Source organism: Eriocheir sinensis, chromosome 18 (assembly GCF_024679095.1).
Source record: "Eriocheir sinensis breed Jianghai 21 chromosome 18, ASM2467909v1, whole genome shotgun sequence".
In the NCBI taxonomy this organism is placed as follows: Eukaryota; Metazoa; Arthropoda; class Malacostraca; order Decapoda; family Varunidae; genus Eriocheir; species Eriocheir sinensis.
The window spans coordinates 6,852,310-6,867,645 of NC_066526.1; the positions used below are offsets into that span (position 1 = coordinate 6,852,310).

At 38.4% G+C, this 15,336-nt stretch overlaps 1 protein-coding gene across 1 annotated transcript in view; it reads left to right on the forward strand.

Moving 5' to 3' along the window:
* Positions 1 to 15,336, forward strand: part of LOC127000262 (sortilin-related receptor-like) — an 88,975-nt gene that overhangs the window by 37,260 nt on the left and 36,379 nt on the right. The window contains exons 9-14 of the mRNA XM_050863712.1: positions 1,862 to 1,937; positions 2,223 to 2,372; positions 4,076 to 4,272; positions 5,692 to 5,773; positions 7,230 to 7,421; positions 13,196 to 13,359. Coding sequence (XP_050719669.1) covers positions 1,862 to 1,937; positions 2,223 to 2,372; positions 4,076 to 4,272; positions 5,692 to 5,773; positions 7,230 to 7,421; positions 13,196 to 13,359 — 861 coding nt within the window. The remainder of the gene's footprint in view (positions 1 to 1,861; positions 1,938 to 2,222; positions 2,373 to 4,075; positions 4,273 to 5,691; positions 5,774 to 7,229; positions 7,422 to 13,195; positions 13,360 to 15,336) is intronic.

The window sequence follows — 15,336 nt, forward strand, 5'->3', positions numbered from 1 at the left end:
GCCTTGCCGTTCCTTAAAATGCGGAATCGCTCTGTATTCGAGAATGAAATATATCGTTCCGTTTTGAACCAATAAGGAACGGTATTTGTTCCGCACGTTATTTTGTTATCTGAATGGTCAAGCAGATAAAATTCAGTATCTTAAAATTGTAGTGAGCGCATTTTTGGGTTAAACCAGCCCGTAAAATTTGTCAAAGATTCGTCCTAAAATACATGTAAAATACGTGACGTAAAGGCCCTCCCCCTTCCCTCTTGCCTCCACCATGCTGCGGCTGTCACTCATTGCATGCTCGAGGAATTTTAGGGTTGCCACCCGTTCCTTTAAATATGGATCCGTTCTGTATTGGAGAGTGAGATGTTGCATTCCACATCTTTCTGACCTCAGGGTGGCAACCCAAGTTATGTTATTCAACACAAGAGAGATCGAGGCAAAAGGAGTGTGTGCGTACTGTGCGGCTCCCAAGTTTGTGCCAGTGAAATGTAACCATGCTCAGAAGTTGTTATTGTGCTTGTGAGTTGCAAGATAAAAATATAAATTTCTTGATGGCAGCAGTGTTAGCCAATATTTCTGAGCTGACTGTCGTCACGAAGTTCCTTCATTAAGCGAAGACTGTCGTGACAACAGTCCCTCATCATTCTTATGAAGTCGGCACAGGCGACTGTGCCGACAGGAAACAGTAACAATTTGAAAAATGGCCCTGACAGTCGTCACGACTGTCTCAAGACAAGCCAAGATTGTTGACGACTGCCCCCGACCTCCCTCAGACCTCAACCGGAAGTGACGGTTGGTCCAGACTCTTGCTGACTCTTGTCGTGAAATTTTAGCATGGAATACTTTTTTGCGTTAACCCTCACGACTGCAGATTCCCGTCACGACATCGGCACAGCATTTGGCAACAGACTCAAGACCTCTTTCAAGACATGCTCGACCCTTTCACATCAACATCCAAGACCTCGTGTACCCTAGAGTCGTGGTTAGTCGTGGCCAAGAGTCGGCACAGTGTGAACGGGGCTTAACTGAACACATGCTTAAGCACAGCTAATAGACACTCAAGCATACGTACATGCCCATACACTTACATACTCGCTAGTACAGACACATACATGCACTTGAAGACACACATACACATTCACACAGGCACATACACTCACAGGCATGCATACAGACACCCCCAATGTCATCTAATCACATTGAACCACTGTAACACACATTTTTTTGCACTGAAACAAAAAAAAAAAAATATGGAAGAGCATAAAAAATGTAATTTAATTGAAATTAATATTGTCCCAAGCCACTTCTAGCAAAGCTATGCGACCCTCCTGCCAAGGCTCCACGACCCCCCAGGGGGTCGCGACCCACCGGTTGGGAACCCATGAACTAGACTGTGATTGTTGTTGAAAATCTTAACTCAAGCTTTATTGGGAGCAGAAGAAGTAGCAATGTGGGTGAGGGGGCATTAGCTGTGTGTTTCTGGATATTTCCAGATACCTGGATATTTCTGGATGCAAAAAATACACTGATTATCAACAAAAATGTCTGATTTCAGAGCAGTACAGTTTGTACAGTAATGCTCAGTAGTCTCGAAGATAAAAATCTGTTAAATTTGATGTGATACGTTCTTTCTCCGAGACTTCCATGTTTTCACATGACTCATACATCTCAACAGCTGGAATAAGCCTGAGTGATAGGAGGAAATGACCAACTGCTGAAATTTACCTTAATAATAGCAGAAGCACATGACCCATTTTCACTATATGCACTAAAATATTCCAGTGGGAAATGGCTGAAATTATATAACTACACCCATAGTCTAAGGGTTAATAAAAGTCTTGGAATAATAATGTTTTATTTTTTCTAACAGATTTTTGTACATCACTGACTGGTCAGAATCTAAACCCCAGGTGGCTCGTGCTTACTTGGATGGAAAAAATTTTACGGTAAGCAAATAATGTATCTTTTTTTTTTTTTCCTTCAGTAAGTCCCTCATAGTGATGCTATGGCAGAAGTGTCTATTACTTCCTCTTCCTACATACCTTGTCACCAGAATCCTTGGTCTGTCATGGACATTAGATCTTAGTGAAAAAAAAATGAGCAATTGGTATCTCTTCCTTCACTTCTGCCTGATTTTTTAAAAATATTTGCAGCATGCAAGAACACTACTATTATGAGTTAGCCAGATCTAACTATAAGCTCGTATTACAGAAACTTTTATTTTTTCCCAGACATTGTTTGGTGCTGGTGTAGTGGGTTGGCCCAATGGTATCACCATTGACTTCCAAGAGGAGAGGATCTATTTTGCTGATGCCAAGCTGGACTACATTGCCTCAGCGGATTTAGACGGCCACAACTTGAGAAAAATAATTTCCAACAGTGTATGTATTTCTTGTAGAAACTTATACTGTATATACTTGCCAAAGTTAGTATATTAAAGGATTTTTAAGGCCAGGTTTAAGGGATTGACTCATTACTCCATATGTTTTGGGGCTTAATTTTATTCCTCTTGAATATATCTTCCCCTGGGGGTAGTTGACAAATGACATTGACTTTTACCTAAGTATACAAACATAAGGTACCAATGACCAATGGCAGAAAACCAACAGAGGAAACAAAATATCTCATAAAGAACCCCAAGGATATGATAATATGAGCCAGAAGGGTTGGGATAGAGCTAGCAGAACTAACAAAACTTATCTACAACAGAAGACTTATCAATGTCTATAAACTTAGCAACATGACAAAATTGAAAACTAAGGAATGGGAAGAGCATGAAAACAACCAAGGGAACACTGGGCATGGGCAAATATAATCTCTAAAAATTGCAAATGGCAGTGTTGCAAATAATATGAAGGATGTAGTTAATTGTACAGCAAATTGTACAGTGATCTAGATGGGCAAGATGATGTTGATGAGGAGAATGTTTTGCTGAGCCTTGAAGTTTCTAGTATAACCATGAATGAAGGTAAGAATGCTATGAAAGAAATGAGAAGGGGCAAAGCAGGAGAAGCAGATGCCTTTACTGTAGATCTGTTCAAAGATTTAGATGATTTCATACTTCAATAACTAGCTTAAATATATACAAAATGCTTTCCTTGTCACAGAGTTCCAAGGGCCTGGAAAAATGCCACCATCATATTAATTCACAAAGAAAGATAAAAAAGGTCTGAAAGAACTACGTACCAAGTAATCTCCCTGTGACCTTCAAACTTTAGACATCAAAGCAAACAATAAGTACAAAACTAGACTCAGACCAGCCAGGAGAACAAGCTGAGTTTCATAGCTCATACCCAACGTCATTAACATCCACACCATTAACTAAGTTGCCAAAAAAATTTCTGAGTACAGTATACCACTATGAATGGTGTGCAGAGACTATGAGAAAGCACTTGATTTGGTTAGAACTTTAGCACAGGGAGGCACTCAAGAGGCAGAGTGTGGATCAACCATACATGAAGATGTTAAAAAAATGTATATAGAGACAGCACAGTAACCATTAAACTCCACAAGATTGGACGGAGGAAAGGAGAGGAAGGAAAGGATGGAGGTAGTGGAGGGGAGAGAGAGGAAAAAGATATGAAAGGTGGACAAGAGAATGTAAGGGGAGGAGGGAGAGGGAAGTGGTGGCAGAGAAGTAGGAGATGAGGGAAAAGAGGGTGAAGGAGGTGAAATAGGGAAGGGAGAACATGAAAGAAGACAAGAAAAGGTGAGGGAAAGGAAGTAGGTGCCAGAGGAGGAAGAGAAAATAAGTGAAGGAAGAGGAAGGAGGGGCGAGAGAGGAAAGAGGGGAGGGATAGAAACTGGGTGGGAACTGGGAAGGTGGTTGGGTGGGAAGGGAGAGAGGAAAAAGGATGTGGACTGTTCCCCATCTTTTTTTTTAAACACTTGTCACATGGTATTTTGCCACCCCATCTTACTTATGCAGAAGTTACAATTACATAATGATTGTCCATCTTGTTGAGCATAATCTAAGTTGCATATACCCACTGCACATATTGTTGTCAGTTATGACTCCCTCCATGAAAATTCTGACTGAATTATAACAGTTTGTGGATTCATAAATTATTTACCATTATTTCAGGATAAGTTATTGCAGCCATTTGCTGTTGGGATTTACAAATCAACAGTATATTGGGATGACTGGACAGTAGAGCAAGTAATGCAAGCAGACAAGGTGTTTGGCTGGGGTATATCTCCCATTGCAAACTTCACCAGAAGTGGACTGGTTGACCTGAAAGTGTATGGCCACTGGTCACAGAATGGCAACAACAGCTGTTCGTAAGTAATGTTTGGAAGTAATTTGTCTTTGGTTACAGAATGATACTGACAATATTGGTGAAGGCAGTTTGTTTACTGTCTTGTAATTTATTTATTTATTTATTTATTTATTTTTTTTCCAAGGCAAAGTTTAAGGGTTTAACTTTTACATGGATGCTGCCTTTCAAGGGACTGAATTTGTTCTTGTTTAAACATGTCATAGCCTTGGGAGGTCACTATTTACAGGATCATTGGAGTTTGTAAAAGACTTTGATGTCAGTAATTTTTCGGTATTGTCCGGGATGACTTAATAGCTTCTAGCAAACATGGTGTAGATAAGCAGCCTTAGGTGATGTAAGGTGCAGATTGTGGCAGCATGGCATTCCTCAAGCTACATTAGAAAAATATAACCGCCATAAATTTATTAGTTATAGGAGGATGACAATTTTCTCCGAGTTTTTCACAGTTAGACAAAATGATTCCTTGTGGCCACTTTTTATGGTACATGCTCCAGTATGCCATCTCTAAGCTGATGCATGACATGCCATCTGCTTTTCAAATATGCTCATACCTCATATACACTTTTTGTATCACATTGTGTTGAAGCATTTCTCCACTTCTACCATTCCTTTACACCTCTTTCAATCTTGCTTTTGGATTTTTTTTTTTTTCTATTAATATTGTAGAAATAGCCATCTTTTCTAAATCTTCTGTTTCATGAGAAATTTATCTTGCAATGGGAGGGTGAGAAATAAGCCAGGAAGTTTTGCTTTGTTGGAAGTTGAACCTGCGCTGCACAACCAAATGGAGGCACAAAGATCGGTGTTACAATAACGTAGCAATGAGGAGCCCCAATGAGGCACAAGTAATATTGAGAGATTTGCTTTATCTATTACAAAGGGAGAGAACACATTTCAAACATCAAGGAGTAAGGAAATTTAACCCCTTCAACACGAGGACGCGTATACTGCGTCCTTGCGTGCCCTGTACCATATCCGAGGACGCGCATACTGCGTCCTGGCTCGCTTTAGCCAATATACGAGTTATTTTATCTCTACATTTATGCTTACATCTCAACATTATCAATTAATTTATGTTTCTTTATGTGCACCATTTAATTCTGCATGTTTTCATATATAATACTTGATGATCATGTTAAGTTTATGGGTGAAAACTGGTTATATTCAATAGCGACAGTTGAAATTTGGTGCGCGCGGTGATCTTGGATACGGTGCAGGGTGCTGTTTTGGCCCAGCCGTAGTGAAAGGGTTAACTTTACATATCAAGACACCTCAGAACTAAAGTTAAGATCCTTCTCTTAGTTAACTTCTGTCTCACTTTATGGGAACAGCATGTTGCTTGCATTTTTTTGTATCTTATTTAGCTCTAGGACTGTCTCGCAAATTGCTACCATAAAGACTGTTAATACTTTCTTTACAGAAACCAAACCAAAGACTGCAACTTCCTCTGTATGGGTCGTCCAAACAATGAATATTCTTGCCTCTGCCCTGATGGTTTGCAGGTTTGTGTTGTTTTTACTTATTAAAACATCATTGTCATGATTTCATGTAACATAATTTATAGTTTTGAAGACAATGGATCATGACATATGTTAAATTTTATTAAGGAGCAGCATTGCTCCTGCACTACAACCTCCCTCTCTCTCTTGTCCCCTCTCATAATTCTCTCTCAACCTCTCTCTTTCTCCTTTGTTCCTTCTACAGTCACTTCCATCTTCCCCACCCATCTGCTCTGCATCCAGTCAAAAAGGGTACACTTTCTTTGAATTTATTTATCCAGTTCATACCATAACAAATACGAGCACATTATACACCTGTTCCTCTGTATTCACAGGTTCACTCTTTGGGGATTCATACATTCACAAATTTTATTTCAAATGCACAAATGTGGCTGCAGAGGAATTCTTGCAGCACCATTCCAAACATTCATGATCCACCTGCAGATGATTCAGCTGTTCATAAGGAAAAGAAGATAGACTGGGATACTCACAATGACGTGTTCATCTTGATTTGAATGAAACCCACACTTGTATGTTTACCAGACATTTTTGGTGGAGAGTGTCACCATCTTCTGTGGTAAGAAACAGGAGAGGAAGTGAGAATCATTACAGATCTCATTGTATACAACAACGGATGGGTAAACATAAGAGGGTGGAGCAGAGAGGGGTGGGCAAACCCCTATCTGTAATGGGAGTCAGGTCACTTTGCCTTCCTCACACTGCGAGGGACAGACGGGACAGATTGGGGAATGAAAGGGGTGGGAAAAGACCTCTCACCCAGTGACCTTATTACTGGATCTAACTTGGAAGTACCTTCATTTAAATTGAAATTGTTGTGTTTCTTAATAAACATTGCTTCAATTACACATTTATTTTTTGTAACGTAATTATTACAAAAAAACGTCATGTTATTGAAGCAATGTGTATTAGGAAGCAACAATTTTAATATAAACAAAGGCATTTTCAAGTTAAATCTAGACACAGCTCTCACATTTTTCTACAATAAACATTCTCAGTCTATCCTTAACTCAATATCTTAACTGGAAACTTCATATCTCTTCTCGCACTAAATCAGCTTCCTTGAGGTTGGGCATTCTGTACCATCTCCACCAGTTCTTTTCCCTCTTCCAGATGCTTTCCACATACAAGGGCCTTGTCCACCCTCATATGGAATATGCATCTCGTGTGGGGGAGCTCCACACACACAGCTCTAGACAGATTGGAGTTACAGGCTTTTCATCTCATCAGCTCCCCTCCCCTTACTAGCTGTCGTCTACTTCTTAAATTTTGCTGCGATGATGCATCTTTCTATTTTCTATCGATATTTTTCTGCTGACTGTTCTTCTGAACTTGCTAACAGCATGCCCCCCCCCTATCTGTTCCCTAATCCATGATATTTGCTTCTTATCTCTATGTTTCTCAAAATAGTAGAATAATATATAGTGGGTTGCCTTTTCAGAAAAAATCAAGAATATCTAGAACCCGTGAAGAGTGTGGGTGTCCTGATGGCTCTTCAATTGATGACAATGGAACATGTAAATCACTCAACAATACTTGTTCACCAGGATTCTTTAAGTGCAACAATGACAAATGTATCCCTGATAAGTGGGTGTGTGACAAGGACAATGACTGTGGGGATGGCTCTGATGAGGTAAATTCAACCATAATTTTTTTCCTGTTGTGAGTTGAGGTATCATAGTAAGGGCACAAGTGACTTTTTAAGACAAGAAGACAAGCAATTTGTGATCATGCAACCATTAATATTTCTGATGCTAATAATACTTCAACAGATATTTATTTGACCTTACTAATGTATAAGCCTCCACAGTACAGTGGTTAGCATCTCTGGCTATGAATCTGCAGGCCTGGGTCCAAAGCCCAGCCTGGGCAGTCAGTGTTTAGGCCACCCAGCTGTTCATCCTTTCTTCCAGGCTGGTCAATAACTGGGTACCTGGGGAAGGTGAATTCTGGTAACCCAGATGATGCACTGGCCCTATGTCGGGTTAAAGTTTATCTTCTACCACAGGCTCAGAGAGCCAGTGGGATGGAGATAAGCACTGCCTCCACTAACAGCTATAATGTGTGCTCCTAAATTTACTTTTAACAATGTCAGCAGATGAGAACAAGTGACAATGACATAAAGGAAACTAGGCAGAAATGCATGGTTCTGGTGACTGGTTTTGTGGGAGTAGCACTTGTGCTCTTACTGTGATGGTTCACTTATTTCTTAGAGCATTATTTTAGTCAAGAAGCTACTTTACACTATGCAGTAAACTCTCTTGGACCTGGAGATATATTTTGTTCATTCATTCCAGTGGCAGGGAGCGGGCAAGGTTCAAGGAGGTAAAAAGCAAATCTAATGGCCGCACTGTGGAAATAACTGTCATTAAGCGTTGCCATACACGTACTTTTAAAATTAATCATTTCACTCACAACTTGCCCCAAAATGATGCAGATACCCTTATTTACCAATTTTTGGTGAATATTTAGCCTGTTGTTCAGCCGAGGCACCTATGACGCCTTATGCGTCTTTGGGGTTTCTGGACAACATTTTGTGAATGACGCGAAATGTGTTTTTGGGACTGAGGGGGTTAAATATTAAGCATGCAGTAGTGGGCCATTAAAAATTGTTTTGCAGCCATGATTACTGCAGTATTTTCCTTTCATGAGGTTTTAACTCCTGGGTATAAATCACCCAAGACTGTGGGTGATCACGTGAACCCCAAATGGGTGGTGGTCCCAGCACCTTGCCCTGCCTTGTAGCTTCAATTTACATTGTTCTGTAATTAAGGGAGGTAGAAGCAAACAGCTCACTCCCAGTTATTTTTTTCCGTGCAGAATGGACTTTAGTTTGTTTACCCCATTTTTGTTTTTCTCCAGCACAGTTTATAGGCTGTGTCTTCACCAGCTGAGGAGGCTCTTTTGATTTGGTTATGTTTAGAACAATGTTCAAGGTTTCATCTGCTCTACTATCCGTACCTCAAAAATTATGTTTGATTATTTAGTAAATTGAGCATATTTAGTAACTTTCATAAGTAAGTTTGGTCTTTTAATAAATCAGAGCATGTTTAGTAACTTGCATAAGTTGGCCCTTTAATTTCTTTCAGTTTCTTAATGATCAGTTAGCAAATGACCCAATTTTACCTTAATTAATAGATTAAATGTGTAATATGCTAAGATGGTGATTTAGCTGTTCTGAATTGATTTTCAGTATGGAATGTATAACAAGAAGGACGGAGTTTGGAAATCAGAGAATATATTCTGAGATAACATACCAAGGCTGTAATATTAAATGAGATGTGAATATCAAAATTGAAGAGTCCAGTAGAGAGCATAATGGAGACATGGTATGAAGTTTAAAAGAGCTGTGCTAGGAAGGGATTCTTGTATATAGAACTTTTTTTCCTAAAGCTTGACACTGTACACAAGTTTACAAGGTACAGAGAGTTAATATACAAAATAGATTATTTTAGTCAAGTGAAACATGGAGAGAGTTGCAAGAGATTCAGAGAGGTTGTAACTAGAGTTATCACGAGGTTAAAGGATATGAATATGAAAATCCTAATGGGTCAGTGATGTCATAGTGCCTAACTGCTTATCTGCATATATATATATATATATATATATATATATATATATATATATATATATATATATATATATATATATATATATATATATATATATATATATATATATATAGTCTCTCAAATAGTACGGGGGTTAGGGACCCAGGATTCCCGTACTATTCGAAAATCCGTATAAAATTAGTGCCCCCCTTAGAAACACTCCTGGGCTATGTTTGAGAGAGGGAATCGGGACTCTCAGAACATCCTGAGTGCTCTCAAATGCGTGACGAGGGAGCACGAGTTGCCAACTCGGCACGTCTGCTGGCTCCCAGCTTTCGTGCAGTGATGACGTCATCAGCAAATATGGCGGCCCAGCAAGAATTTCTTTTACACTATGATTATCAGGGTGTTGGCCCTGAGGGAGTAAGCCGTTTCAAAGGCTGTAGTTGGGACCGAAAGGGACAACTACCTCCCGAGCCAAGACCAACACCAAGACCAAGGGAGAAATCCCAGGCCACCTGTGACATCAAGACCAAGATCAAGATCGTAGATACAGCGAACACTACTCTCATTCTCGTGGTATGCTCTCACTACAGCAACGTAACTCATCCCAAAACGTAACTTCTCCTAAATCTGAATTCTTCTGCAAGGTGAACACCTATCTCGAATGCTTTTGGGGTGCTTTCAGCAGGTGTTTTGGTACAACAGTGTTGCCACTCACGCCATAACTAATTGGTGTGACGAGCGGTAATTTTAAAAATCCCCCCCAAATTCTTCCATGACAATCGGTATAAAACCGAAACCGTACTATTGGAAACCGTACTATGTGAGGGACAACTATATATATATATATATATATATATATATATATATATATATATATATATATATCTATATATATATATATATATATATATATATATATATATATATATATATATATATATATATATATATATATATATATATATATATATATATATATATATATATATATATATATATATATATATATATATATAGTCATCCTCACGCATGGGTATTTTATTCTCGGACTTCGCGATGCGCTGAAACCGCTAACGGCGGGACTATAACCCTATGGGAAAATATGCATTTGGGAAGTCACCTCTGACACGTCATATAAAACATGTTTTTCGTTCCCAAAAGTAGCCCAATTTGCGATAAGTAGCCCAATCTGGCAACACTGCAGTGTGGCGGCGCGTGAGTTTTTTTTTTTAGGATAATGTTGCTATGAGAAAATCTCGACCAATAGCAGTCGTCCCTGAGTGAGCTGCTGGCCAATAGGAAAGCATGACGTCACAGTCTAACCGTGACGTCACTCAGGAGCAACCTAAAGGCGGTGTCACACTAGCACTTTTCTGTCAACTTTTTCAGTCGTTTTTCTGAAAATCGTCGATATCTTTGCTTCGGCCTGTCACACACAAACGTTGTTTCGTCTGAAACTTTCCGTCTGCACATACCATGGTAATGTAAACAAACATGGAGTCCACGCTGCGGCAAAGATACGCTGCTCTGAACCTAATACTGTGTATTGTGAGACTTAGACGAGCTAAACAAGCCAAAAAGCATGCATGGATGCGCTCATGGTTGGCTCGTCGGGAAAGAGAAAGTGTGTATCACAGGCTGTTAAAAGAGCTGAGTTTAGAGGATCATGAGACTCTGAAGAATTGGATCAGGTTGGACAAGAGCCAGTACCACAGACTTCTGGAGTTAGTGACACCTCTCATTGCCAGAAGTGACACCAGGATGAGGAAGGCTGTCACTGCAGGAGAGCGTTTGAGACAAGTTGAAGCCACTTGGAAAGTCTCGGTCTTGGTCTTGGAAATGTAAACAAGGCGGAAATTTGCAGGCGGAAACGATCCTGATCGCCTGACAAATTCATGCGATAAGTTCATGAACGATGAAAAATCGACGGAAATGGCATTAATCGACGGAAAAGTGCTAGTGTGACACCGCCTTAACGTCCATTGCCCGCCTCCTTCCTCTCTCCTTCCCCTCCTCTCTGCCTCCCTCCTCCTCCTCTCTGCCTTCCTCCTCCTCTCTCCTTCCCCCCTCTCTGCCTCCCTCCTCTCTGCCTTCCTATTTAGCGTCAATGCATCCACAGCGTATAAAACTGGGGGCAGCGTATAAGCGGGGGTCATTAGTTGACATGAATACAGAAACCGATGGTGAGACCATGAGCAATGAGGTGACTGTATATATATATATATATATATATATATATATATATATATATATATATATATATATATATCTATATATACATATATATATATATATATATATATATATATATATATATATATATATATATATATATATATATGTATATATATATATATTATATATATATATATATATTGGCTCGATGTCTGAAAATTCGGATATCTGAAAGTGAAAATATAGGACAATTTCGGTTCACGAAAGACATGCATATCTGAAAAATCGACAGTTTCCCCACTGTTTCGTACCCGATGTCTATATCGGTCGCCGTCAACAGCCTTTCGCAGTGATTAGGCAGCAAGTGTCCATGTCCAGTCCTCCACTTCAACGCTCATCACTTAGCGTTGCCAGTTTGAACCCCTTGCTTCGACTCGAATCCGAAACACATCCCAGCCAGCGTGAGGAAGCGTGAGGGTGATGGAGGGGTTGGGGGGCTTGAGTGGTCTTGGTGGTGTACTGTTTGAACTGCGAGAGTCGAAACTGGCCTTTCACAACAGGAAGTAAACATTGGCAATGTTAAGTGATGAGTTGTAGTGGCGAGTTAGAGGATTGTCCTAACATATGTAATGCATTTCTATAACAGTAAAGGAACAGGAAATGGCAATTGTTTTAATTATTTATGAGCCTTGCGTTTCATTGTATTGTGAGTAGTAAATTGCTTTTAAGCATAGTTATATTTAACTTTTTTTTTTTTTTTTTTTGCTGGCGCTGGTCCCTAACCCCCTATTTATTAACAATCCTATGGGGAAAACGATATCGAAAAATCGATAAGCGAAAGGTTTTTCAGTCCCTAACCCTTTCGTATATAGGGATTTCCTGTATATATATATATATATATATATATATATATATATATATATATATATATATATATATATATATATATATATATATATATATATATATATATATATATATATATATATATATATATATATATATATATATATATATATATATATATATATATCTATATACACATATATACATATATATCTCTCGATCAGTCAATCGATCGATTGATCGATATATTATTTTAACACAAATTTTAAAGTTTTAGAACCAAATGCAAACATCTCAGTATCTTGAAAAAATACTTTGAAATTTACTTTGCCAGATCCTTTGATTTTATTTCATAAAGAAGCATTGGTTTGCCCATGGAATCTCACACAGTCATCACTGCATGAGAGATGCTGACAAAATTAGCAAAGAGCATTGATGCCCAGCAAGTCTTGTTAAATGAGTAAAATCATTTCCACTTCGTAAAACTACAAACACTTAACCAAAGTCCAATGTACATTTCAAGACTAGGTACACCTGTTAGTATGCTGTGGTCCTAAATAGCTCAAGAATTTGGTGGATGTGTAAGCTCATGGCATTTGAATTTGTGCTATTCATGTCATGTAACCTGTGGGTTGCACTGCTTGACTTAACTGTATGACTGATTCTCATAAAGTTTCATAGATTTTTGTTTGCAACATTCAGTGTGTGAAACCTCATGATACTAGATAATTTTTGGTTCAATATGTTTGGCTTGCACTGCTTATAAATCACAACATTTGATCTCATGCTATTTGGCACCCTACTGTACACTGTGCTAAACATGTTTCAGAACTCACCAAAATGTGGCACCTTGCCATGTTATCCTCCATACTGGCAGTGCAAAAATGGTCAGTGTATTACTCCAAGCTACCGCTGTGACCACCATGCTGACTGTAATGACAGTTCAGATGAGGAGGGTTGTGACTATGAACCATGCAGCAACACCACCTTCCAGTAAGTAATGTGTTCATAAGCTTTTGAAAGAAGAGTTTAGTGAGGACTTCTAGAGACAACTTTATCAGGGATACCTGACAAAATACAGTATGATTTGACAAATAAGTGCCAAAAAAAAATAATGGGAGTTACCAGGATAAGTTTGACCTGGAGAAAGAGAATAAAATGACAACTTACGGTATAGTTAATTTTAAAGGCTAGAGAAAGAAGTACTCTTAGATGGTGCTGGTACAGTAGCATATATATATATATATATATATATATATATATATATATATATATATATATATATATATATATATATATATATATATATATATATATATATATATATATATATATATATATATATATATATATATATATATATATATATATATATATATATATATATATACACACACACACACACACACACACACACACTTTACATGCTGCCTCGAGAGCAGTTGTTTTCAAACTATTTAGTATGATGGCACACTAAGAAACCACTAATATGTTTGCGGCAAACCTGCCATATATATATATATATATATATATATATATATATATATATATATATATATATATATATATATATATATATATATATATATATATAATAATTAGTCACCCTTGATGAATATAAATTACACTTTACAGTAGTTTCATTAGATTATGTACACAAATCAAAATCCCACCCAAATTTTCGAGGCACACCAAGGAGATAATGGCGGCACACACTTTGAAAATCACTGCTCTAGTGCCTGTAAGCTTTCTTTAGGGGGCTTCTTGGGTGGCCCCAGCCCATTAGTGGTGCAGGCAAATTTTATTTATAGTGGCTGCCATGATATATGACTCGCTCATGCTGCCCCCTGGTGTTCTTCTTGAACGAAGTTGCTGAAGTTAAGGTTGATTGAAGATCTGGGCAGCATGTCATTTATCTCCCGCCACTCAGTAAAGGTTTGAATAATCAGCATGTTTTTCGGTGGGACTCAAACCTAGGTCCACGGGCTCACCACACCTGCATGCTAACCACTCAACCACTGCCTCCCACAGAAAGTTATGATAAGTTATGATAAGGTAACCTGAAAGAAGGAGACCTGTAGGGAGACTTGGAAAGAAATTGTTAGACTGTGTAAAGAACACAAAAGAAAGAGACGTACACTGGAAGTAGTAAATGAGCAAGATTGTATGAAAATTGAAATCGGTGAAGGAGTTTGATTAAAAGGCTGATGGCTGGCGTGACATGGGTGACGGAGTTTGATTGAAAGGCTGATGGCTGACGTGATATCACCTGCCTGGTATTTGGTGAGAAGGTAAGTTATTGAGAACTGAAGAGAAACATTGTTTAATGACTATTTTGAAGAAATACACCAGATTGATAAAGAGACAAATAGAAAATGCAACTGACAAAAGTATGAACACAAACTATGTAAAAAAAGGTGTTGGTGAAAGAAAAGATAAAAGGCTGAAATATGATGATATGGTGGATTAGATGGCCAGAGAAGTTGTGTGGAAGGAAAGTAACTGACATATAAAAGGAAGGACAATTATTTAACCTCTTCAATCTGGTGATGGTTCTGTACATCATACTGTAATGTATATACCATTAAAGAAAATGGATTCTAGCTGCTTTCTGTGGTTTGTGATCTTCAGTGAAGCCCCTGAATCACAGTCATATCTGGAAAGCACAACGTTGGGTGTTTTCCAGATAAGAGTAGACATAGCCACTACACACTGCGCCAATGATCATAGGAAATCCGCAAATAATAACAATGTGGGGAATCACCTAGCTCAGCTAAATATTATTCTTTACCTAATATGAAATTTAGAGATGCTTGAGTGGTATGGTGTGGATGGGGATGTGCTGGGGAGTATATGGAAAACTATCTTGAGACATATCTTTAGAAAATATAATGTATTGTCTGAAATCCACTTCACTAAACACCCACACAACCACAGTGTCACAAAATACACAAGAAATTAATCCAGACA